The 25,253-nt window shown below is 37.1% G+C and overlaps 5 protein-coding genes across 9 annotated transcripts; 2 read left to right on the plus strand and 3 right to left on the minus strand.

Annotated features, from left to right (window-relative positions):
* The first annotated feature begins 1,017 nt into the window (after positions 1-1,017).
* Positions 1,018-5,012, plus strand: LOC125220468 (alpha,alpha-trehalose-phosphate synthase [UDP-forming] 6-like). 2 transcript variants are annotated; one of them, XM_048122637.1, is made up of 4 exons: positions 1,018-1,270; positions 1,357-3,761; positions 3,856-4,129; positions 4,594-5,012. In XM_048122637.1, the coding sequence occupies exons 2-4, from the start codon at positions 1,753-1,755 to the stop codon at positions 4,882-4,884; spliced, it is 2,574 nt and encodes an 857-aa protein (XP_047978594.1). In that variant the 5' UTR covers positions 1,018-1,270; positions 1,357-1,752; the 3' UTR covers positions 4,885-5,012. The 2 variants fall into 2 exon arrangements, with proteins under 2 accessions (XP_047978594.1, XP_047978595.1); XM_048122638.1 differs by lacking the exon at positions 1,018-1,270 and having other exon boundaries at positions 2,071-2,198; positions 2,302-3,761.
* Positions 5,013-8,997: 3,985 nt separating this feature from the next.
* LOC125222166 (MACPF domain-containing protein At1g14780-like) lies at positions 8,998-12,531 on the plus strand. Its single transcript, XM_048124648.1, has 8 exons — positions 8,998-9,322; positions 9,412-9,653; positions 10,527-10,737; positions 10,825-10,902; positions 11,076-11,259; positions 11,344-11,513; positions 11,618-11,682; positions 11,810-12,531. The coding sequence occupies exons 1-8, from the start codon at positions 9,086-9,088 to the stop codon at positions 12,432-12,434; spliced, it is 1,812 nt and encodes a 603-aa protein (XP_047980605.1). The 5' UTR covers positions 8,998-9,085; the 3' UTR covers positions 12,435-12,531.
* Positions 12,532-12,578: 47 nt separating this feature from the next.
* On the minus strand, positions 12,579-15,045 carry LOC125222167 (aspartate-semialdehyde dehydrogenase-like). The gene is made up of 7 exons (XM_048124649.1): positions 14,404-15,045; positions 13,682-13,768; positions 13,559-13,603; positions 13,354-13,449; positions 13,163-13,264; positions 12,886-13,040; positions 12,579-12,809 (listed from the first exon to the last, which is right to left on the minus strand). Exons 1-7 carry the CDS (start codon positions 14,974-14,976, stop codon positions 12,728-12,730), a joined length of 1,140 nt encoding a protein of 379 aa, XP_047980606.1. The 5' UTR covers positions 14,977-15,045; the 3' UTR covers positions 12,579-12,727.
* Positions 15,046-15,781: 736 nt separating this feature from the next.
* On the minus strand, positions 15,782-18,462 carry LOC125218229 (SEC14 cytosolic factor-like). Its single transcript, XM_048119863.1, has 6 exons — positions 18,276-18,462; positions 17,929-18,184; positions 17,165-17,201; positions 16,695-16,812; positions 16,377-16,487; positions 15,782-16,238 (listed from the first exon to the last, which is right to left on the minus strand). The coding sequence occupies exons 1-6, from the start codon at positions 18,345-18,347 to the stop codon at positions 16,101-16,103; spliced, it is 732 nt and encodes a 243-aa protein (XP_047975820.1). The 5' UTR covers positions 18,348-18,462; the 3' UTR covers positions 15,782-16,100.
* A 1,279-nt stretch (positions 18,463-19,741) lies between these two features.
* Positions 19,742-23,142, minus strand: LOC125222314 (two-component response regulator ARR14-like). Of its 4 annotated transcripts, XR_007176527.1 has the most exons (7): positions 22,795-23,142; positions 22,458-22,610; positions 21,984-22,385; positions 21,747-21,823; positions 20,377-21,271; positions 20,168-20,282; positions 19,742-20,049 (listed from the first exon to the last, which is right to left on the minus strand). XR_007176527.1 is itself a non-coding variant. In XM_048124845.1 (6 exons), exons 1-6 carry the CDS (start codon positions 22,925-22,927, stop codon positions 20,269-20,271), a joined length of 1,674 nt encoding a protein of 557 aa, XP_047980802.1. In that variant the 5' UTR covers positions 22,928-23,142; the 3' UTR covers positions 19,742-20,268. The 4 variants fall into 4 exon arrangements, 3 of the variants coding, with proteins under 3 accessions (XP_047980802.1, XP_047980801.1, XP_047980800.1); XM_048124845.1 differs by having other exon boundaries at positions 19,742-20,282; XM_048124844.1 differs by having other exon boundaries at positions 20,168-21,271; positions 22,795-23,134.
* Positions 23,143-25,253: the final 2,111 nt, after the last annotated feature.

The following is a 25,253-nucleotide window of genomic DNA, read 5'->3' on the forward strand; positions in this document are numbered from 1 at the left end:
ATTTTGGCCTACTAATAATGTGAGTCCTATTATACACAAATACCATTTCATTTTTTTTCACATTTCTCTATTTTAGAAAATAGATGTACACACACTATTTATAAAATTTAATATAATCCATCATTATCTACATTAACTAGCACAAGAAAAAAGAGAAAGATTATTTTTATTTGAGAAAACACACTACATATATAAAGTATAAACAATATAAATATAAAGCTGCTAATTGTATAACAACATGTCAGTTAAATAGATCAAATTTTATGGAGTATATTATGGTATACTACATTAAATGAAATTAATAATCATGAAAGTACTCTATTGTGTAGGACTGAAAAATTAAAATGCATATTTAGAAATACACGCGCACAATATATAACCATACATTTTCCATTACGTGTTGTATATGTGTGTGTGTGTGATTAAGATGTCTCAACATTAATTTTGGAAGCTGAAATTAAACTTAGGCCCCTCGATTTAATAGACTTGTGTTTAATTTTGAACTAGTTGAATCTGTCTTATTAATAATTTAAGATTGTGCCTTGACATACTCGAAATTTTAATTATTTAGCTTATGAAAGTAATTTGTGTTTTGTTGCACATAATTATATCATGAGGACTAAGAGCCAATTTTTTTTCTTCCCTCTAGTAAAAATAAAAATTTTAGGAAGATATAAATTTCAATTTAAAATTAGTAAAATAAGATCGATAAAAATAGTTTAGAATTATTTTTTGGGTGGGGGACGATGAAGAAATTTGTACTCCACATTTAAAACATAGTAAAAAATTAAAAGCATTGGTAGAATCAAGAAGTGAAATTGTCATTTTGTTATTCTTGATTTTCAATTACCATTTGACTTATAAAAGGAGGTATCTAAGCTGGCTAAGCTGCAACAATGGACCACTTTGCCAGCTATTTACTGTAATTATTTTATGTTATCTAAAGAGTTATCCATTAGAGCATTGAGCTACACTGACATAAATCCAAAGTGAAGCACATAAAAAATTAAACCAAGTTTTTATTGATTTGCTCTGATGATTTCCACTGTACTGCATTTCCAGTGTATATAAGAAGCTTTTGATGCATTTCAAACACACCCTTTCATTGCCTTTATCCGTAGACTAGGGTTCTTCCCCCACTTTTTTATTTTTCTGGTTTTATTTAAACTAAAATTGGATGAACTGGTTCTTGAAATATAACCAGTTGTTTGTCCCTTGCTATTCTTTGTGTCACATCTTTATGTGGGCTCTTGCTGTTTACTCCTAACAGGTGAGTTGTTATCTTATTGTAATCTATTTTGTGATCTGAAATTTATTCTATTTCCTGAATTCCAAATTTTTACTCATGTGTTGCAGTGTGTAGCTTGATTGGATCCTCACAAAGTCAAATCTTGAGGGCACCCTTTTTGATCTTATCTTGGTAGGCATACAGTTGAACCTTATTTCTTGCTCTATGTTTGGAGACAGAGAGATTTATCATGCATGTTAACTGATTGTTCAGTTTCAAGCATAATTTCACTCTCAGAAGGGGTCTTTATTGGTATGTTCTTGGATACTGGTTTTGAGAAAATAAGGTTTGAGGTTGTTGGGGTAGTGCTCTAGATAGAGATAGAGAGTGTGTGTTTGTGTGTGTGCTGTCTGTTTCAAGCAAAATTTCACTCTCAAAAGGGTCTTTTTTTATGTCATTGGGTGGTTTTTTAGGAATTAAGGTTTGAGGTTGTTGGGGTAGTGCTCTAGAGAGAGGAGACAGAAATGGTGTCTAGATCATACTCAAATTTGTTAGAGCTAGCTTCTGGGGAAGCTCCATCGCCATCTTTTAGCCGTATGAGCCGGCGTATCCCTCGTATTATGACAGTGGCTGGGATAATGTCCGATATTGATGATGATGGTTCAGACAGTGTATTGTCGGATCCATCATCGTCGTCTTCTCAAAAGGAGAGGATAATTATTGTGGCCAATCAGTTGCCTATAAAGGTGCACAAGAAAACGGATAGTAGTAAAGGTTGGACTTTTAGCTGGGATGATAATTCACTTTATCTCCAACTAAAAGATTGTTTAGGAGATGAAGACACTGAGTTCATTTATGTGGGGTGCCTTAAGGAGGAAATTCATCCCAATGACCAAGATGAGGTGTCTCAGATACTCCTCGAGACGTTCAAGTGCATCCCCACCTTTTTGCCACCTGATCTGTATAGCAGGTACTACCATGGATTCTGCAAACAGCAGCTATGGCCTTTGTTCCACTATATGTTGCCCCTGTCACCCGATCTAGGTGGTAGGTTTAACCGCTCGTTGTGGCAGGCTTATGTATCGGTGAACAAGATTTTCGCTGATAGGATCATGGAAGTGATTAATCCGGAAGATGACTTTGTTTGGGTTCATGATTACCATCTGATGGTACTGCCTACTTTCTTGAGGAAGAGGTTTAATCGGGTGAAGCTTGGCTTTTTCCTGCATAGTCCGTTTCCATCTTCGGAGATTTATAAGACGTTACCAATTAGAGAGGAGGTTCTGCGAGGTCTACTTAATTCTGATTTGATTGGTTTTCACACATTTGATTATGCCAGGCATTTCCTCTCCTGCTGCAGTCGGATGTTGGGGATTTCGTATGAGTCGAAGAGGGGTTACATAGGCCTCGATTATTATGGCCGCACTGTTAGTATCAAGATTCTTCCTGTTGGCATTCATATGGGTCAGCTTCAATCGGTTTTGAGCCTTCCAGAGACAGAGGCGAAGGTAGCAGAGCTCGTTAAGCAATTTTCAGGGCAGGGACGGACACTGCTACTGGGTGTTGATGATTTGGATATTTTCAAGGGCATCAGCTTAAAGCTATTAGCAATGGAGCAGCTCCTACTGCAGCACCCCGAGAAGAAAGGAAAGGTCGTTTTAGTTCAGATAGCTCTTCCTGCTCGAGGCAAGGGAAAAGATGTCAAAGAAGTGCAGGATGAGATATATGCAACGGTGAAGCGGATAAATGAGACATTTGGGGAACCTGGATATGATCCGGTCATCCTGATTGATCAGCCACCTAAATTTTATGAAAGAGTTGCTTATTACGTTGCTGCTGAATGTTGTTTGGTTACTGCAGTTAGGGACGGAATGAATCTTATACCGTATGAGTATGTTATCAGTCGTCAAGGAAATGAGAGATTGGATAAGATATTGGGACCCGAAGCATCCACCCCAAAAAAGAGCATGTTGGTTGTATCTGAGTTTATTGGATGTTCGCCATCTCTAAGTGGAGCTATTCGAGTCAACCCATGGAATATTGATGCGGTAGCAGAGGCGATGGAATCAGCCATTGTAATGGAGGAACCAGAAAAACGTCTGAGGCATGAAAAACACTATAAGTATGTGAGCACACACGATGTCTCGTATTGGGGTAAAAGCTTCTTGCAAGATCTGGAAAGGACTTGTAAGGATCATGTGCGACGCAGATGCTGGGGCATTGGATTTGGCTTGAGCTTTAGGGTCGTTGCTCTCGATCCTAATTTCAGGAAACTGGCCATGGAGCACATAGTTTCAGCTTACAAGAGGACTAAAACTAGAGCTATACTTCTCGACTATGATGGAACTCTAATGCCCCAAGATTCAATCGACAAGAAACCAAGCTCGAAAACACTTGATATCTTAAATAGTTTGTGCAGAGACAAGAACAATGTGGTGTTTATCGTAAGTTCTAGACCGCGAGACAAGCTGGATGCGTGGTTTTCATCATGTGATAAACTGGGAATTGCAGCTGAGCATGGTTATTTTATGAGGTAGATGAGTTTACTTTATTTAGTACTAGTTCGTATTATACATGGAAATGTTTATGGGAACTAAATCACGAAAACTGGTAATTGGTATTTCCAGGATGAAGCGGGATGAGGAATGGGAAACCAGTATTCCGGCAGTAGAATGCAACTGGAAGCAAATAGCAGAGCCAGTAATGCAACTTTATACGGAGACGACTGATGGATCAGTGATTGAACCTAAGGAAATATCGATGGCTTGGTGTTATGAGGATGCTGATCCCGATTTTGGATCTTGCCAAGCGAAAGAACTTCTTGATCACTTAGAGAGTGTGCTTGCCAACGAACCTGTCACAGTCAAGAGCGATTCAAACTGTGTAGAAGTTAAGCCGCAGGTATTCTATTTCTTTCATAGCCAGTTGAACATTCTCCTTAACAACAATTAAGTCACTTTTAGGCTATTATATATACGATATATTTGCCAACATGTCACACCGTAGTCTGCTTCGTTTGCCTTCTTTAATAGTATTTGGAATCAATTATCTTTGATATCAGTATTTATGTTCCTTGTTTCAGAGGGTGGTATGAAATTCTGCTACATCTTTGTTGGAGGAGAAATACATTTTCTGCTGTGACTAATTACTGTGTTGAAATGATTTTATTACTTTATGTGAATTGTTACATAACCTTTTCATCATTTAGTAGTAATTGCATATTAAAAATATGACCTTTTGATATCTGTTCCAGACATTACCTCTAAAGTCTAAAATATGTTATAATTGTTTAGCTACGTTTCCCAATATACTGATTTAGGAGACATATCAGAACCCAGTTGTCGTAACGAGTTTGATGAATGCAGGGAGTGAGCAAAGGTCTTGTAGCGAAACGGCTGCTATCCTTGATGCAGGAGAGGGGAATGTTGCCCGATTTTGTGCTGTGCATCGGAGACGACCGGTCAGACGAAGATATGTTTGAGGTCATTAGCAGCTCCACCACCGGTCCGTCCATAGCTCCGAACGCGGAAGTGTTTGCATGTACGGTGGGGAGGAAGCCGAGCAAGGCCAAGTACTATCTGGACGACACGGCTGAGATCGTGAGGCTGATGAAGGGACTGGCTTCTGTTTCGGAGCTTATGATACCTGTATTGTAAGCATTCATCTGTCTGTCTCTCTTCACTTTGGTTTGGAATTGTAAATTATAGACTCAAAAAAAGCTGCAATATTGTTGTCTTACTTGCTTGGTGAAGTTTGGGTGAGCTGTATATATAAGCCTTCGATATATTTTGATCTCTCTCTATATATACATCAATTGTTTGAGGAAGCAAGATTGCAACAGAACCTAATAGCTGTTGTCTGCTCTTACAAATTACACTAATGGCTTTCTCATAGTTTATCTATTCATTTTTTTTTTAAATAAAAAAATCCCTAAGATATGTTATTACTTTGAAAAATCTACAATTTTCTGAAAGAGTTTGATTTATTTCATGTTTTACAAATTCTAAGGCCGGAATAATGTGTCTTTCTTTGACAAGAAAAAGTTTATATCTACTGAATGCAATAGTCCATCAAACAAGAAGTTAGGTTTCTTGCCCTAACGAAGTGAGAATTCTTTATTTGTGAGTTTTTTTAATAGGTAAATGAAGTTAAATTTAAATGCGCACTAGACACAATTAAACATCCCAATCCACAAAGATATATGGACATCTCACACAATTAATCCACATCAAAATTGACTCAAACAATAAGCTAATTGTAAAGATTTTCTTGACGAGCGAGTAGCTAAGCCGCCATATTTCGTACAGAGACATATATCTCATAAGTTTCCAGTTGTTAGTAGGTTATCTAACTGTTAATCACTATTTATAAGCAAATTATTTGGACCAGTTCCAGGGACGAACGCAGAAATATTTATCGATAGGGTCTGAGAATTCTAAATTTTATTTTAAAGTATATTTTTGAATAATTTTGTAGAGGTTTGTTTTTACAGTATAACTACACTAACTTGAATAGATTTTTTAAAAAACTAATAGAAAAAATCAAAAAATCATTACAATAAGGCTTTAGCCCCCCTCCTCCCTTTCACTTGGGTCCGCGTCCGCGCCCATGACCAGTTGTAAGCTAGCTGCCTTAGCTAGCTTATCTGACCAAGTTATAAGCTTAGGTCACCAAGTTTATCACTTAGGTAAAGAATAATGAAAATTTTTAACCAATGTACCCCTCCTCCTCCTCTTCTCCATACCTCAATAAATACTCGCTCGAGATAATATATAGAACCACTATTTATGTTTCTCCATACCTCTTTGAAAACTTTATTACTGAAATATCATCATTTACTTTATTTTGCTAGCATAGAAATTAGAAACTAGTTATAGGGCGTCGACTCTTTCAAACTCATGATTGACAAATATGAAAAGCTACAACCACATGTGGTAAGTCATCATGAATGGACATGGACCAAAATATAGTCATACAACAGAAGATCGCATAAATTCAAGTTTACACCATTTTCAGTCAGTGCCAACATCCACACCAAGTATTAAGGATGCCCCAGTTATACAATTACCAAAAAATGAAGTCGATATTGAAAAATTGAGCATAAATTCGTGATTTATTTTGTTATTAATTTTAAAATATATAATAAATTATAAATAAAGTTAAATAAGGAGTACAACTTAGTACGTGCTTCGTCATGGTTGGAATTTGAGAAGTTTGGATGACTTTTTGTCCTTTATTTTCTGTAATCTTGACAAGAAAATAAGATATGAAGACCTAGAAAGAATTTGAAAAAGAAAAATGTGTGTTCATACTTGAAATTGAGGTCCAATAAAAGTTCACACATAAATGTCTCTTTCTCCTTACCCACACGCAAATGGCTATATGATCAAAACCTCAATAATTAATTGCACTGATTAAAGACTATACTTGGTGTTATGATCACCTTTTGTTTCCAACATTCACACCCTGTTTTTGTGTGGATATTAAAGCATTTGGCTAAGGCTTTGTATCGGCTCCATCCATATCATTTACTAGTTGTTCTCTGTCGAGGTTTATGGATTATCATTAAACTTTTTATTAATCGAACCAAGGATGTTTGAGACTAAGTATGAGGACATGAGAAATCTTCAGAGCTTTAGAAGTTGTAACTCTCGTAACTCGTTATATGATCAACACTACAACCAACAATCTCAACGGAAGTTTAGTGATATTTGTGATTATCCTAGTAAAGCCCGAGTCAGAAATTAATGGAATAATGGATTTATAATCTGAATTCTTTCAAGAGTCGATGAAATCAATATCTAGCAATTCTCTTCTATTTGAACTTTGTTATCTATTTTACGTGATTCGCTTTATTTGCATTAGTTTAATCAAATCACTCCTTGAATACAGCGATCTAGATAGTGTTAGACTTTTAATCATTGTACTTAAAGCCTAATCATTAATCTTCGTGGATACAATGCCCTTACATACCTTTAGTTATACTATAACTATTTTGTACACTTTATGGTTAATTATTAGGGCATCCACAATGTGGCGGACTTGACGACGCCCTAAGTCTTGCCCTATGCACCGCCACATCAACATTTTATCTTCTGCCCTTTCCACCTGCAATGGGGCGGACTATAGCTCGCCCTAAGCTCCGCCCTAAGTATTTTATTTATTATTTGAATATTTAAACACTACAAAAATTCATTAATCCTATTTTTTATATTTGTAAATATATCAATTAGCAAGAATAAAAATATAAAAACACCACAAATTAAAGGCATATCCTATTGTCAGTATTTATTTATTTTTTATATATTTTATGCTTGCAAATATCAAAATCATCGGAATTCACTATTGAATTTAGAGAAAAATTGAGATGGAGAAGAGTGAAAGGTGTGAAATGAAGTAAAAAAATTGGTGATATATATAGAAGAAAATACAAAAAAATAAAAAATAAAAAATTTAAAAATGAAAAATGTGTGCATAGTCCGCGGACTAAGGAGTGGGCTTAGGGCGGGGTGCTGCAATGGCGGACTATGCGACGGACGATGCATCGTCCGTCGCATAGTCCGCCCCATTGTGGATGCTCTAATGTTAATGAAAAGTGAATACATGTGTGTGCACTAGCTGAGTTTATAGTTCTTATATCTTGATTCTTGTACTCCCTCCGTGCCAAGGAATATGACCTCTTTATTAGGCAGCACAAGAATTTATGTAAATTTATTTTGTGTGTGAAGTGGAGAGAATAAAATAAGAGAGAAGAATAAAGTAAAGAGAAAACATGTTTGTAATTTTAGTAATGTGTCATCTTGATTGGGACAAACCAAAAGGAAAGTAGATCATCTTCAGTGGGACTAAGGGAGTACTATTAATTGTTTGTGCTTCGTGCACATCTTGAGTGATGTTGTTTCGATCCGTTTAGATTTGCAACTTTCAATTGTATTTCTTCCTCTCTATCATTTGAATAGTTTTGTAGTTGCTGTATTAATAATTGTGAGACTGATTATCTCACTGAACAATTAATAAAAGAGATCTCGATTAGCAAGTGAATTTTGAAAGAGGTCTCGATTAACAAGTGAATCTTAAGGATAGGGTCCTTATTCCTTACAATGATTCTAGCTATTAATCCTTGTGTTGATATAGAATTTGTCAATTAGTCTTTATTAGATGCGTTGACTTCTCAGAATATCTTTCGTGCTTATAATGTTGCAATTAATTCTCGGGGAAAAACAAGGTAAAAACAAGTTGAGATTAAGTGCTCGAGTTTATTACTATTACTTTATTAGTAGGTGAAAAAATTATCAGCAATTAATTAGATACCAAATCTAGATTATTAAATACTGCATTTGTCCAAAATAAGAAGTCTTCGGCCAAAACTGGCAAGTAAGAGAGATATTGACAAAAAAATGATAGAAATAGTATACATGTTGTGTCAAATTTCCTATATATATACTAAGATACGACATATAATACGAGAATATCACGCAGAGGATCATCCTTTTCCCTTTTTCACGTCAAACTATACGACTTAACACAAAAATAAATCCAAATTATGGGATTAATTATAGCTTTGGCCAAAATAACTCTTACACTCAACTCTCAAAAAGAATTTCAATTTTTATTAGTGTGAAAGTTTACCCAATCAACCACACGGAAACGTGAGACAGTTGCATCAGTCAACTTCCCCTATTTATTGTACCATACATTTCCTTCAAACAAGACAAGAAACTTATTTAATCAAATCTCTTCCAATTTTAATATACTATAGTAGTACTCCTACTACTATATATATTAGCCAAACTCCACACAAAAAATCTCTGTGCACAAATAGATCGAAAAAAAAAATTAGATAATAAAAAATAAAGAATGGGTGATGGAATTGTGCAAAGGGCTCTATCCAGCCTTGGCAAAGGCTTCGATTTATCATCCGATTTCCGACTGAAATACTGCAAGGGCGACGGCCGCCTCGTACTCCTCAACGAGTCCGACACCCAGGAGCTTCGGGTCCCGGGGTTCGGATCCCTGGCCGACGTGTCAAACGACATAAAATGCGACAAGGGCGACCGTACGAGGTACCAGACCGACATCCTCGACTTCAAGCAGGTTAAAACATGAACCAGTAGCTTTGTCAGTTGAGCCATGAACCAATAGCCTCACCGGTTCATTTACTGATCCCGTTTTTTTTTTTTCAGATGTCGGAATTTTTCAACCAGAAAAGCTCGGTGGGCGGGAAGGTACCGTCCGGGCTTTTCAACTCGATGTTCGGGTTTCAGAGTGGGTCGTGGGCCGTGGATGCTTCGAATACGAAGAATCTAGGGCTGGATGGGTATTACATAGTGCTGTTTACACTTCGTATTGATCGACATCCTTTGATTCTTGCTGATCATGTAAGAAATGAAGTTCCTACTAAATGGGACCCAGCTGCTCTTGCCAGGTAATTGATCAATTACTCATTTACGTTACTCTGCTTATAGATGAAATTTGAAGAGTGTGGAGTTGGAATTTACAATTTATAGTAGAGTTTTATTTTTGTGAATTGATTGTCATTTATACCATTGTGGCAAAAGATGTTAGAATTAGGGAACTTAATTTTTTTTTTTGGAACTTGTTTCTACAATTTGCCAAAGAAATAAGCTTAGTCAAACATCCTCAAAATGGATTTCTTTCAAACGAGATTACGAAATGGATTTCTTCCAAACGAGTATTAATGTTGACCCACAAATATATAAATAATACTAATGCACATATAATGTGACGTCAAAAACATAGTTGGTGTCTCTATATGTATTTCTCTATGTACTAATTGCATGCGACAGTACGAAGACTTTTATAAGTTAATTGAACATTTCAAACTTGGAAATTTACTTCAAATTTCAAAATCCTCTAAAGAGTATCAACGTTGCACCTCGTTAATTACATTAATTAATTTTCTATGACCACTTCAAGATTTTTTTAGATCACTTTTTTTTGTTCTTGAAATGTCTTTGTAAATCATTAAGTTGAAATCGCCATTATTTTAGATTTGAGCCATAATATTGTTTTTTTTTTAAATCTAGCATGATATAACAACGTAGCAAAGTTGGATTGTTGCTTTCACCATAGTTTGAGACTTAATCCGTTTACCTTAAAAATTTCTTAGTCTGTCAAATTTTCCATAAGTCGGCTAGTTATATCAATTTAAAAAATGACATTACTCTAGAGATTTGATTAATATGGTCATAAAGTATTGGGAATTGTGGTATAGATTAAATTAGAAAAAGCAATGTTAATTAGTGGGAGGTTGATGAATAATTTTGGAATGTGACAGATTTATTGAAAAATATGGTACTCACATAATTGTGGGGCTGAGCATAGGTGGAAAGGATGTAGTATTAGTAAAGCAAGATAAATGTTCAAACATGGACTCATCACACCTCAAGAATCATTTGGAAAATCTTGGTGATCAGTTGTTCACTGGGGCCTGCCCCTTTTCTCCAAATCATCCCACCAAAACTAATCAACTACAACAAAACTACAAGGTTTTTTTTTTCCTTCCAATTTCCTTTTCTATTTTCTTCTTATGTCATTATTATTGAGACTATGTAGTGTTTATTAATTAATCACAGGCACCGCAAGCTTTCCGTGAGATATTTGATCCACACCCAAATCTCTTCAGCAACTACGCCTCTGCAACTTCAAAAGATGTAGGTTTGGTCACTTTTGATTATACATGTAGAGATGTGATGAAATTCAATAGTTTCCAATTTAAATGAATGTAAAAGCAGAGCCCCTAAGTTGGACTTTAAGTCTGACATGGGATGTATTTATGGTAAATGTGAGAGAAGAGAGAAATAAATGGAAATTGGGATGTGTGTAGGGGATAAGTGTGATATGTTCAAGAAGAGGTGGAGATCCAAGAGTGAGCACACATTGTGAATGGCTGCCAACAGTTGGATCAAAGCCAGATGCCATTCATTTCAACTTCATTCCCATCACTTCTCTTCTTAGAGGTGTCCCAGGCAGAGGCTTCTTGTCCCATGCCATCAACCTCTACCTTCGTTGTAAGTTACTATCACTTAAATCATCATCTCAAATTAAGATTCAATAATTGCTCAAAATTAATAAAATAAAATATTTATGGCCAGATAAGCCTCCAATTGGAGACTTACAGTACTTCCTGGACTTTCAAGCCCATAAAGTATGGGCCCCAATCCACAACGACCTCCCTTTGGGCCCTAAATTGAATAAGGCTTTGCAAACTCCATCTCTCAGTTTCAACTTGATGGGCCCAAAGCTATATGTCAATACAACTCAGGTGAATGCAGATAAATTAGCATAAATTTATTCCCCAACTCAATGATGTATTAGTAGAATTTTTTTTTTATCAAATTTTAAGGTCCCATTTTTTAATGTGAATAGGTCACGGCGGGAAACACCCCCGTCACTGGAATGCGATTGTATCTCGAGGGAATCAAATCTAACAGGTACTAATTAAAAATCAATTTTGGATCAGTTGCATATTTAATATATCTTTATAACTAAGTATTATAGTTAGTATTTTATAGTAGCAAAATGAATATCTTGCTTGGTAACATTCACATGTGTACTCAGGTTAGGAATACACCTCCAACAGTTGGTAAACCCACCGGTGCTGCTAGAAGACAAGCTCCACCACCCAGGCACGTGGCGGGGCACGGAGGACACACCCGACCACCACCGCTACCTCGAGCCAATCCAGTGGAAGAAATTCTCCCACGTGTGCACCGCTCCCGTCAAGTACGACCCGCGGTGGCTCAACCCGGGGGCCGAGGCCGCCTTCATCGTCACCGGAGCCCAGCTCCACGTCAAGAAGGACGTCCTCCACCTCCGCCTCCTCTACACCAGGGTCTCTGCCGCCTGCATCATCCAGTCCAACTGGATGCAGACGGCTTCCGCCAACCACTCGTTCAAATCGGGGTTTTTCTCCTCAATCAGCACTTCCATTACCGGGACCACTGAAAAGGACAAGTCGGAGCCGGTGATCATGGACTCCGCCGTGTACCCAACCGGGCCGCCCGCACAGGCGCAGAAAATGCTCAAGTTTGTGGACACGACGGAGATTTGCCGGGGGCCGTCAGATAGCCCCGGGCATTGGCTGGTGACGGGGGCCAAGTTGGACGTCGAGAAGAGGAAGATATGCTTACGGGTTAAGTTCTCTTTGTTGAACCTTTCCTCGCAGGCAAACACTATATACTAATATGTCACGTGCAGATATAGAGAAAGGAAAAAGATGGTTAGCATTTCTTCATTCTTTTAATGGAATTTTTTGTCCAATAAATATAGTATTTTCAGCATTCGTAACAAGTAGAAGAAGCTGTTGCAGAGTCTTAAAAATGATTAATAAAGTTTCCCAAGCGAAAATATTTTCTTTTATTTAAGAAAAATAAGGCAGTAAACTAACATAGGAGTTAGAGTTACTGCTATATAGCAGCTGTTAACCGCATACAAAATTTCTCATCATAATATTAGCTCACAAATAGAAGTACAATTCTACAGCAACAGTTCAGCAATCTGGACAGCATTTAACGCAGCACCCTTGCGTATTTGGTCTCCGCAAACAAATATGTCCAACCTATTTTCACAAGAGAAGTTCGTGTTGATAATCATACCACATTTCATAAACTAGCCGAATATAAACAGATTCTTACCCGTAGTTCCCTTCTTGAGACACATCTTGCCGTATTCTTCCTACTGCAACATCATCTTTGTTAGAAACTTCTAGTGGGGTGGGGAAGTTGTTCGCTGCACGATCATCAATCACAACCACACCCGGGGCATTGCTGAGAATCTCCCTTGCCACGTCCTGATGGAAATAAGAGGTCAACATGGAAGAGGAATATAACAATTCTCGCACATTATTATTGGTAGATTATTCTGAACCTTGCATCGGATAAGAGAGAAATACTCCAAAGTAACAAATTTTACCTCGTCTAGAGGTGTCTCGAACTGAAGATTGACACTCTCAGCATGAGCACGCATGACAGGTACTCGTATACATGTAGCAGTAACTTTGACATCATTGTTGTTCTGCAGGGAATGACAAAGGAATCGCTTAGACAGTTGACATAGTATAATACATCAATTAAAAATCTGTAGAACTAAAACAAAAATGTTACCCATATCTTCCTTGTCTCTTTAACTAATTTCATCTCCTCTTCATTGTATCCGTTTGAAAGAACGGGTGCATTATGCGAGAACAAGTTGAAGGCATACTGTAGATTTATGAAATTTATTAGAAATCAATATTGAGAAGATGAAAAGAATGGTTTATGAAACCGATAAGAGTTGCAATACAAAAGGAAAGAAGAGAGATTTGTTGACCTGCTGGCTAAAGATGTAACAAGTGGGCTCTTTGCCTTCCAGTACCTGTTAAAGAACAATGTTGTTTCATTCATCCACAAGTTGGCAGATCAAAACATGGAAAAGAAAGGAAGAGAAAAATACCTCACGAGTCTGCTGTTCCAGCTCTTCCATTGCTGCAGCACCTGCACCACTAGCTGCCTGGTACGTGCTGACAACCATACGCGTTACCTGCATAGCATAATCAGCAACATCCGACAATGAGACACGCACAGTCCATGAGAACACGGATTAAAGATATGCCAAAAACAAGGATATAATTCAGCACTTGAAGAAGAAACTTTTGAAAGTGTCTCAGCTCAAAAAATACAAGTTCATTTTAAGTACTAACAAATAGAGTGCAATAGGCCATAATCAGAACTCTGGCATCCAGCGTAAGATCTGTTGTGTTTATGCAGTTCATTTAATATGTGCGAACATCATGTTTACCAATGACTGTAGGCAGATCGATGCCTCTCCCTTTCGTAGATTAAACTGCAAAATGTTGATAGTATACACTCGTGTCCATTTATCTAGCCCCATCTGTAACAATTCTTTAACCAAACAATGTAGCTATCACAGCATACCCGTTCACACTCCACGAGCTACTACAAGCAATTTGAGATCAGAAACAAAATGTAAATTCTTTATTTCTCCTCAACTCCTTATGCAACCAACCACAATCCACCCTTACCTTACTAGCATAGAAAGCATAATAATCCAAATTGCACTTAAAGTTATTGAGTTGAGAGATCATAGAACGCATACTAATCAATAATTAAGCTTCTAATGGAGCATGATGATAAAAAAGAGAGGAAAAACTGTACTTTAGCACGACGATGCAGAGGCGTGGCTGCCATGAGGCAAATAATCGTGGAGCAATTCGGATTGGCAATGAGCGCCCCTTTCCCGCTGGCGAGCTTGATTCCGTCCATGGCCTCGGGATTGACCTCCGGAATCACGAGCGGAACCCCCTCGTGCATCCTGAAGGCGGAGCTGTTATCCACCACAATGGTGCCCTTGTCCGCCGCAATCGGGCCGAACTTCTTGCTAATGCTCCCTCCGGCGCTGAACAGGGCAATGTCGACGCCGTCGAAGCTGTTGTCGGTCAATTCCTCGACGGTGTAATCCCGATTCTCGTAATTGAGGGATTTTCCGGCGGAGCGTTTGGAGGCGAGGAGCTTGAGGGATCGGTAGGGGAAGTCTCGGTCGGATAGGACGGAGAGGAACTCCTGGCCGACGGCGCCGGTGACTCCGACGATGGCGATGGAGGGGCCGTCGTCGCGGAGGGACATGCGGACGGAGAAGGGGGCATTGGAAGAGCGGGAAACGGGGAGCGCGGTGGTTTTGTGGAGAAAGGGGGTGGCGTGGTGGTGCAGAGAGAGTGCGGGGAGCTTCATTTCTTTGGATATTGGAAAAATGGGTGGCGCCGGCGGCGGCCTTTGATTTCGTAGGGTTTATATGGGGCAGAAGCAGATAGTCTCGTTGGCGGCCAAATTAACTTTTTAAACACAAATCCAAACCAAATTTATAATAAATTAAATTATTTAAAATTAGTCAACGAAAATTTCAAATATTGAGATAATAATTAGTATTAGCAAATTACACTGTACTAATTTCAATTTAATCAAAAAAACTTGTCATAGTTAGTTCAAATGAACTTCAACTAAAAATAAACGTAATGGGTTATAGATAATAAACCGATGTATTATTACAAAAGTTATTTTGAAAAAAAGTCACTTAGATTTATTTCAATTAAACTTTTAAGTAAATGTAAGAGATCAATATTATTGGACTTTAGTCTTTTTGAAAAATATAACCTGAATAAGTAGGAGTAGTTTATTATTTTTCAAGATGTGGTTTCTCATTTGAATCATTTTAATGGTTCATATTATTTACATATAATTCTTCCTTTTCACAGTAGTCGAGTCATTTTATCATTTTATTAAGTTTCGTAGTAATGGAAACATTTGGCTTTTTAGTAAATAAAAGTCAACACATGTATTCTCACTTACTTTACTCTATCGTACTTTATTCTTTTTTCATCCCTCTCTCTATTTTTTGTTTCCTACTTTATTCTTCCTTTAATGAATTCACCTAACACAAATTTTCTTAAATCACGTGTCAAAAAGAAACACCTCCACTACCGCAGAACGGAGAGAGTAAGAATTAAGGGTTACCAAAAATGACAACTCTTAGGCCATATTGCAATTACAATAGTAGTACAACTTTATAAAAATAAGGAGTAGCTTTGTTTATTATATGTTCCTGTTTTTTAATACTTACTTCATAAAAGATAAAGAAACAAACCTGCATACTAGGATGAATTAGACAACATACATATATAATAATTCACCACAGTAGTATGCAGATTTAATGCACCTAAAAAAGTGTAACTAGTAGTACAATACTAAAACCATTAATCTCTTGATCCTTGCATGCCTTCCTCTCTCATTCTTCTTGATAAATCCATATGGAAGCTACTAAAATCAGCAAGTGGTTAGGCTCTTCTCAAATAACTTAGTCATTCTGTTAATGGCTGAAGCTCCACATCTTGTAGAAGGGTCAGCTTCGCTTTCCCACCATACTCCTCCGGCAACACCTCCTCACCAACTTCCCTAACGAATTCCTCTTGTTCCTCCTCATTTGTCACGATCACAATCTGAAAGTATATGGAATGTCTGTTCATTTCTTCAAAACAAGAAGTGTGTAATCTAAAACCAGACCGATGCTTGTTTTAGCTTATCTGAAGTACCAGAGTTTCTATTTTCTAAGGTTCGTCATCATTCCCATTCTATACCTTTTCCAAAGTTGCTTTCTCAAGGAAGCGCGAAACCAACCTCCAAACGCGCACGAAAAATCCAGGCATGTGTAGCAGGTAACATTTGGCTAGGCGCTCGGGATAATATGCCTATTCAGACGAATCACAATGTGACAATCTGTGTATAAATATATGTAGGAAATAACAACAATACATGAATGACTTCAATTTTCATGGCCATGTTCTTTGAAAATGCAATCCGCATGATCAAGTATCCGCAGCATATATGCAATTCTTTAGTTTTGCGACAATGAAAGATTTTAATCCAGAAAATGGTGGTAAGAGCTGAGCACTTACTTGCAAGAACTGAAAACCAGTGATTAAACCACGAGCATCAACGTTCTTGTAGCCAATTTTTTGTAGATCAAGAATGGCAACCAGCTTTTCATTTCCTATTTCTTTGCCTCTAAAGCCACTGAAATCATTTTAAACAAGTCCACACCATAAATTCTAATTTTATTCAACAAAATAAGGAATCATAGTAACTCATGATTCTCAGATTATTGGAGCACAGAATTTGATCATTGATAACACATTAAGTAGCATCACCCTTAAAAGTTAAAATGACACGTCTTATATGAGTGTGGAAATAAAAGGAAATTACTCCGAGCAGTGTATAAACCCTTCAAAACACAAAATGAACCTAAATGAATGTAGCTCATGAAACATTATAATTTCTTTATAACTGTAACTAATGCTAATAGTAACAGAACACATTATAGGCCAGTCTAGAATGACTTGAGAGAACCACAAATCGAAAACTATACCTTGCTATGGTTTTGTCGAGCAGATGAACCACAAATTCTGCACCATGAGAAAGGTTTGATCAGAACGCTCCCTTAACCATTGTTTCATTGAAACTCAAATCGAATACATCCCCAATTGACAGAAGATATTAATTAGTCTTACTACCGACTAAAAGACATCTCCTAAACTTACAAGAGGCCACGGTGAGTTTTAAAAAATGGAACATGATAATAGCATGTGCTCATGTCTAGCAAATTCTCATATGTTAGAAAGCACACAATTAGGCCCACATACTAGTCCACATCCATCCCACAAAATTCCACTAACCTCACTTAGCCTATCAACCAACCAATGATGAGGACTACATTTTCCCAAAGTTCAGCACATATTATAAGATGGAAAAGCAAGTCCAAAACCAGCAACCTGCACCACTTATTCATGCACAATATCAACCAATCGACAACTTGCCTAATTACAACAAACCATCAATTAACAAAACAAGCCAAAAAAGTTCATCAACATACTACTTGAGGGTGGTAGATGTTGCCTACTTATGGAGGAGAGAACCATCAACCCATCATATTCAAACTTTCATCAATGGCCCCACAAATAAAAAAACAAAAAAAATCAGTAGGTGAATAATGTTCAAACTTCTCCACAATTCTTTAATCTCTCCCCATTCCCCTACCCAACAAAAAAATGATCGAATTAGAATCCATACAAACTAAACAACAAACTTAAAAATTCAATTTTGAAAACCTAAAGAAAAGAAAATGTCACAAACTCTTGAATTGAAGAGCATCCTTGGCAGGAAAATGCTTGTTGGCTTTGCAAATCACCAAAGGATGGCCTTTTGTGGAAGGGCCCTGCAAAAAGATCTTTTCTGCGCTTAGTTCATCGGGAATTTCCGATTCAGGGATGGAATTTAGGGGCACAAAGGAAGCCCTCCAATCCCGCCACTGCACAAACATCTTTGCAGCCTTGTCGATGTCGAATGATCTTGCGATCAGGAATCTCGTGAGAGTTATATCCCCATATCTCTGCACAAGATTGCATCTTTTTGGTCAAAACTGACCAATTTCTCCCCCAATCATGATTTTGACTGTGAAAATGTGAAGGATCAGAGAGTACCTCAGTGGAAGAGCCAAGATTGTGAACTGCCCTCCTGAGCTGGGCGACTGCAAGTTCTTGATTTTGGTCCATTTATGGTCTTACACTTGCGAAAAAGCTCTAGTCTTGCAGTGTAGCACCCAATGTGTGGAGGGGGGAGAGAGAGAGAGAGAGGGACGGTTGGAAAATGCAAAATTCTTTCCGTTTTAATGTCAAAACAGATGCCAGATTATTTAATGTCCCTGCAAAATTATTTTTTTATTTTTTCCCTCATTTTCTGTTTTTTGTGGGAGTGGAATATCATTGACTTCATTACGGAATAGTCTTATTACTTCCTTAGTTTACGAAAAAATAGTCTATAAAGATTTTAGTGAAAAAATTGAAAAAGAGTGAAAGAAGAGAAGTAGATAAAGTAAACAAAAAAAAAAAAATTATTTTTAAAATGAGACTACTTTTTGTAGACATTTTAAATGCAAAATGAGATTTTTTTTTTGTAGATAGGGAGAATATGAAGTATTTTTTTGTTTAATTGAACACTAAAAATGAAAACTATAATCCAAAGTGTTATTTTTACTCCCTCCGCCTCATTCGTCTGTCACTTAAAAATAGTTTATATCCATTTATGACAATCTTTTTTCCTCTTCTATTTTAGTTTATACGTTTACCTACGCATTAAAACTCATGTCAATCTCAAATGACCTATTTAGGTGATGGAGGGAATATAAATAAAATAAGAGGACTCATGCAGTAGCAATTTTAATATGTTTGACCAAGTTACTGACAGCTAATGACTAAAGTTAAAGTGTGATTCAGTTAATGATTCTAGATTAGTCTTTATTAATTTCACTCAACGTGTTTAATTCGATTTGTTTTGAGTGCCGGTATTTTTATTGCGTTCACCATTACTGACGGAAGTAGACTATTAATGATCATTGAATTCTGCATTTACTAATCAAAAAGTCAAATGCAACTAACATCACTATGGTATTATCTACTCCCTAAGTGTCATTCAATCATACAGACATGCATATCACACGTAATTAAGATATTTTTTTATATTTTACAAAATATCATGATATTTCTTTATGTTGATTAACTGTATTGGCATACGGGTGCGTTTGGATGGGTATGGAGAGAGAGTGAAGTCACTTGAAATCGAATTTTGGATAAGTATTCATTTGTAAATTATAGACTATATAAATTTGTAACTGGTGGATCGTCTTTTAAACACATATACTAAAAATTATAAAGATGCGGAAACTCATCATCAATGAAGTTAAGAAAAGATTAGCGTTTTGGAAAGCGATGAGTCACTCAATAACAGGCTGATTGGTCCTTATTATATACTACTCGCCATTTATTTGCTCACATTCTGTACAACTCTCTTCTCTCTTCCAGTTTTAATAGATATGTACATAATTTTGACAGCAACTCGCATAAACTAACTACAACCACAGACCATATCCAACCTTAAAAGAAAATGGACAGGCTCCTTCAACACACGATTATATGGAAGCTCGAAAAGCTTAGAGCTAAACTATACAAGTGCTACAATGAATAAATCACAAATTCTAAGACCAATACCCGGCAAGTACTACACATTTCACAGCCGGCTGCTACAAGATTTAGATATAAATATTTCAAACTAACTCAGATTTATTACTTACTCCCTAAGTTCTAGGTAGGAGAGCTATATTATACTTGTGCATCATGTAATCCGCCAATACGCTTCATCAAGGAACCTCATCTCTTCAGTCCCACAACGCAGCATACAGTTGTTACATTTTTTTAGTTGCTATAACAATGATGAGAAAGACAAACTTCAACATTTTCACCACATAATCACATGTGTTATAGATCTACATAGATGGTTTAATAGATATTACTATGATGAATTCAAACAGAAAGTTTACCTAGTCAGAGAAAACACTCATCAGATCATTTTGGGAAAAGAGCTGCTTTACTGGAGTCCCCAATTTTACACTTCCCATCAGATCCATATTTGGCTCTTGCTTCACTTTGTTGCTACTGCTCTCAACATAAGATCTCACTTGACTTAGGTTGCACATTTGCAATTCATGTTCATTGACAGCAAAGCGGCTAGGTATGGACGTTCCTCTACCTGTGTATACAGGATTCCCTGCTGATCCTTGCACCAAATGCAGTTTACCATTGTAAGAACCTTGCACAAAGGCCATGGTAGGAGGCTGCACAACTGCGTTGATTGTAGAGGCTGAGCTCCGAACTCTTTGACAACAACTTTCTTGTATATTTCTTGAGCAAGATGATGTAGATGAAACAGAAGCTGCATCCCTAGGCACACTCACTGCTTTACATTCCACTTCCAAGACTTGTTCAAGACCTGACGAGATCAAGGGATTATTATGATCCACTGCAGAATATCTAAAGCTGCAATTTTGATTGACAGAAGCAGGGCTATTTCCTGCTTGATGATTTGGTGAAGACTGAGATGGAACTACTAAGCAAGAAGGTTTCACATTGATTGAACGACTTGGCTCTGGCATCGTAGATTGCTTCTGCTGTTGCTGTACAAAGGTTAGCAAACCATCTGTTTCTGTTACAGTGCCAAGATTGCAGGCTGGTACCAAATCGCCAAGGTTTTTTGACGACCAGGCTGCAAATTCGGGGTGTACGTCGCCATTGGACGTAAGAGGCTGAGAACTTTGTTTGGAAATGTTGGGTGAACATTTTATCAGAGGTTGGGCATAAGCAACCCGATCCACCGAAACACATTTAGACCCTTGAAGAGATGCATGTAGCAAAGTTCTCTGATCCACCCCTGGCAAGATTAAGTTCCCCGTGGGTCGAGAAAGCTCAGCATGTAGCGCTGCTAATGTCGGTGGAGGAAGTTGGCCAGAAGCTGCCAATGCTTGAAACTCAATCCTTCCAAGCGAGGCTAGTTTCAGATTCTGCTCCACTGGCCCACAATAAGAAGAAGCAAGGCCAACCTGTTGATGAACTACCCCACTCAACCTCTTCAAGTATAGTCTAAATTTCTGCAGATTGACATAATAATAACCAGCAATGAGATAATCAAAACGAAAGTCATTGAGCAGAGTTGTAGACTTATGTGAAAAGACGTGATCGATAGCATAGCAATGGTAGCAACTAGCAACCACCATCGAATTATACAGAGATTGTGTGGGACATTAAGGTCCGGCGAGAGGTCGGTGTTATGAGCCAAGGACACTGAAGAAACAGACTACATTTTTTCGCAAACAGTCAAGGACAGCTGTATTACATAGTTACATAAGAAAAGAAAGCATTTCAGATATCTCCCATATTTCCAAGCATATCTGAACAGTATTGGGAGCCCAGGATGACATTGGAAAAGGTGACGTATTTTCAAATTTTACACAAAGGTACTAAAATCACCAATGCTGTATCATATATTTTCAGCTTTGGAATTAGTCAGAGATGAGATGCAACCAACAAAGACTAGATGTGACTTGTGAGGGAAAAAAATGAGACCTGTAAATGACTAGCAACATTCTCCCTTGTCAACCCAGGGACATTCATCACTTCAAGAATTCTCTTGGGTACAGCCTCTGAAAAGAATCCAAAGATGCTAACAGATGTCAACAATTACATAGATAGATTAAAAAAACAATTCTCTAGAGAAAATAATGATATCGATCTCTAAATGCATTTATTGCTCCAGTAAGTTAAATTTTTAGTAATATAAGAACATAAAAGGCAAGTCCATACTATCAATCCCGAGCTGATTTACAGCAGTGACGAATTGCTGATGGAGCTCTACTGACCAAACTACACGAGCCTTCTTTGACGTGGTAGGGTCATCGTTATCCGTTTCATCATCTTCATCTTTCGAGTCTCTCCTTTTCTTTTGCATTTTATTAACCTCGTCAGCATCTGCCCCTTCATTCAAAGAAGAAGCATATTCAGTATCATCAATCACTCGTTTTCGACGATCATGGTCTTCCACGCTACACGAATGATCAGTTTCTCTCAGTTCATTCTGTTTTTTCCTAACAACATGCTGCCAAATATTCTTTAACTCTTCATCCCTGATAGGCTTAATTAAGTAATCACAAGCCCCGTGCCTTACTCCACGCATGACCAGATTAGTCCTTCCATCCGCGGACATCACTGCACAACAGAATCAACTGTCAAGTAGCCATAACCAATTGTGAAGGCTTATCCACAAGAAGCATCACTCACTTATCACAGGAAGGCCCATTTCCAGTCCAACTAGCTCGAGAAGTTTGAAGCCATCCATATCCGGCATGTGAACATCACTCAGAACTACATCAAAAGAGCCTTTCCTTTCCCTCAATAAGTTCAAAGCAACTGTAGCTTGCGAACAACTGGTAACTGCAAGGACATCAACACTTTGAAATATACTCCAACTCATTATAGCTGAATCCAAAGTGCTCTCAACTAATTCGAATTCAATTGATTTGATTTCAAGGTAATTGGCTTAAAGTCGTAGCAATCAACAAATTAACGCACTAAATCGTGAAATTGAGCAGGCGAGAAATCTGAAAACATGACTAACCATTATACAAGCACTTGCGAAGCATTTGCTCGACAACGCGGAGGCAGATGACGTCATCATCCACTACTAAAACCCTGAGCCCCACCGGGAACTGCTGCGACACCTCCAATTTTCCACCGCTCGTGCACGCCATAACTTCACGCACAGCCGAAATCGCGAAAAAGCATGAGACGAGAAGAGATCTGGAGGAGAATTAGAAGTGAAAACAAGGAACGCAACAGCAGAAGAGGCAATGATTGAGGGAGTGAAAGAGGATGGGTTAGCGAGAGAGAGATTATTGGTGGAATTGAATATTGAATATTGAATAGGATAGCACGGAAGAAACAGCATTAATTAAAGCTGTCGCTAAACAATCTTTGTCTGCCGTCATTCCGTATTCATAATTATCGAATTTTTGAGTAATTGAATCTAAATAAGCTCAATTTTCTGTTTGCCGACAACAAATTGAAATAGGAAAAACCACTAGAATATGCGTTGTTACTTGTTAGATTAGATTGATGCGCATTCTGCATCAAATGCACAAATTTCACTCATTTTAGTATAATTTTAGTTAATAGTAAGATTTTAAAATATTGTTATTGAAAAGTAAAATAAAAAAAATAAAAGAAAGACTCTTTCCGTCCTCCCATAGTTTGTCTCATTTTGGCTCGGTACAGGTTTTATAAAATTATTTAATTTTGTATTGAATGGGAGTGTGTAGTGGAATAAGAGCATTATTAACGCTAGGGGTCAGGCCGTAGTTGGGTCCCGGCCCCTATCACGCAGCGTTGGAGGGGAGGGTTTTCCGGCCTAGGCCGGTCCCGGGGACACAGTCGCGGCCTGGGAATGCGCCCAGGGTCCAGCCTGGCCTGCGTTGGAGGTGAGCTTTATCCGGTCCCGGCCCCAATTTCCGGTTTCTGGGAGAGGAAGAAGAGGGAGGGGGAGAGGAAGAAGAGGGCGACAGAGCCTCAATTCTGATATTTTTTTGCATTTGGAAGAGGAAGAAGAGGAAGAAGAGGGGCGAGGATCCCAATTTTCTCATTTATTTTTATTTATTTATTTATTTTTTTATTTTTTTTTGTATTTTGAAGAGGAAGAAGAGGGGCGAGAGAAAAAGGAAAAAGAAGTACTTTTTTTTGCATTTTTTTGTTGTTCTAATTTTTTAATTTTTTTAGTTTATAATTTATTATTTTTGAATGAAAAATGAATTTTTCGTATTTGAATTGTTTAAACGTATTCTATTTTATGAGTAAAATAGATTGGAGTTGTGAATAGTGCAATTTAACAGTGCCCGAGTTGGGGCCTGCAGGATTAGAAGAGTTATGGTCTGAGACTCAAATTTAGGGGAATAATGATGTGGATGGGACTTGGGACCTGAAATGAGGATGGGTTAATGATGCTTTAAGGGTCTCACATTGAGGAGATTAAGGGATGTATTTAATGTCTTCTTTTAAAAAGATTCCAATTCGAATAAATTTTATGGGACGAACGAAAATGGTAAAATAAAACAAACTTTGTGGGACGGAGATAGTAAAACTTTTTATCAACCACATTGTATTGGACTTGAATCTATACTATTATTACATTCATCATATTGGACTTGAATCTATACTATTATTACATTCATCACCTTTTATAGGGCGTGTTTACTATAGAAATATAGAAGGATTTCATTTTCTATGTTTACAACGATATTGATTGATATGGATTTGCTTCTCCTTGGTTTCTTTCATTATTCTTGTCCTAATTTTAGCTATTTTTTTTCTCTAATTAATTGATTTTTTGGTTCCAACAGTTGTGATAATATAATCATTTTAAATTTATTGTAATATTGTTTATGTAATGTTCGGTTGCTATGACTTATTATCATATAATTATCTATTTAGAATTAAATTGTGAGATTATTTTAGTTGGAGTGAGTTGGCTATGACTCATTTTCATATGATTATTTATCTAAAATTAAATTATAAGATTCAATCTCATCAATCAAACATAATACTCCAACGATAATGAAAAATAGTCTTATTTTGTCATTTTATGATGTCAAGAAAAAATAGTAAAATGTTTAAAAATTGAATATTTCTCTCTCATACTTTATCTTCTTTTTTTTTCATTTCTCATATTTTACCAAATTTTCCCTCTTCCTCACTTTATCTATTTATTTCTCTTTCTCTTTTAATTAATCAACTTTTTATTAAAATATGTGGCTTCCACAGATATTATTTTTTTTAATGAAACAATTAAAAAAATATTTTATTTATAATGTGACATATGCAGAGGTGTATTTTATAAGATACTTACTAGTACAATTTTACAAATTTAACATGATATTAGAGGTTGATGTGATGACCAAATACACAATATTAAATTGGACATGTCCATGTCAATTTGTATCACTGAGCGTGATAGGTCGAGTTAGAAGTGTTACTACTTTAAAGATAAATAAAACTTAATTAGAGTACCAACGATGATTACAAAGT

The sequence above is a fragment of the Salvia hispanica genome, chromosome 4, assembly GCF_023119035.1.
Source record: "Salvia hispanica cultivar TCC Black 2014 chromosome 4, UniMelb_Shisp_WGS_1.0, whole genome shotgun sequence".
In the NCBI taxonomy this organism is placed as follows: domain Eukaryota; kingdom Viridiplantae; phylum Streptophyta; class Magnoliopsida; order Lamiales; family Lamiaceae; genus Salvia; species Salvia hispanica.

Coding starts and splice junctions, on each gene's coding strand:
- LOC125220468 (XM_048122637.1), top strand. CDS start 1,753: ATGGTGTCTAGATCATACTCAAATTTGTTAGAGCTAGCTTCTGGGGAA. Junction 3,762..3,855: donor GAGCATGGTTATTTTATGAG/GTAGATGAGTTT, acceptor TGGTATTTCCAG/GATGAAGCGGGATGAGGAAT. Junction 4,130..4,593: donor GTGTAGAAGTTAAGCCGCAG/GTATTCTATTTC, acceptor TGATGAATGCAG/GGAGTGAGCAAAGGTCTTGT.
- LOC125222166 (XM_048124648.1), top strand. CDS start 9,086: ATGGGTGATGGAATTGTGCAAAGGGCTCTATCCAGCCTTGGCAAAGGC. Junction 11,514..11,617: donor TATATGTCAATACAACTCAG/GTGAATGCAGAT, acceptor TAATGTGAATAG/GTCACGGCGGGAAACACCCC. Junction 11,683..11,809: donor GAGGGAATCAAATCTAACAG/GTACTAATTAAA, acceptor ATGTGTACTCAG/GTTAGGAATACACCTCCAAC.
- LOC125222167 (XM_048124649.1), bottom strand. CDS start 14,976: ATGAAGCTCCCCGCACTCTCTCTGCACCACCACGCCACCCCCTTTCTC. Junction 13,265..13,353: donor AAGAGACAAGGAAGATATGG/GTAACATTTTTG, acceptor CATTCCCTGCAG/AACAACAATGATGTCAAAGT. Junction 13,041..13,162: donor TCGAGACACCTCTAGACGAG/GTAAAATTTGTT, acceptor TATTTCCATCAG/GACGTGGCAAGGGAGATTCT.
- LOC125222314 (XM_048124843.1), bottom strand. CDS start 22,927: ATGGCGTGCACGAGCGGTGGAAAATTGGAGGTGTCGCAGCAGTTCCCG. Junction 22,611..22,794: donor TCGCAAGTGCTTGTATAATG/GTTAGTCATGTT, acceptor ATGTCCTTGCAG/TTACCAGTTGTTCGCAAGCT. Junction 22,386..22,457: donor AATGGGCCTTCCTGTGATAA/GTGAGTGATGCT, acceptor TCTGTTGTGCAG/TGATGTCCGCGGATGGAAGG.
- LOC125218229 (XM_048119863.1), bottom strand. CDS start 18,347: ATGGACCAAAATCAAGAACTTGCAGTCGCCCAGCTCAGGAGGGCAGTT. Junction 18,185..18,275: donor ATCTTGGCTCTTCCACTGAG/GTACTCTCTGAT, acceptor AATCTTGTGCAG/AGATATGGGGATATAACTCT. Junction 16,488..16,694: donor CTGGTTTTCAGTTCTTGCAA/GTAAGTGCTCAG, acceptor TCGTCTGAATAG/GCATATTATCCCGAGCGCCT.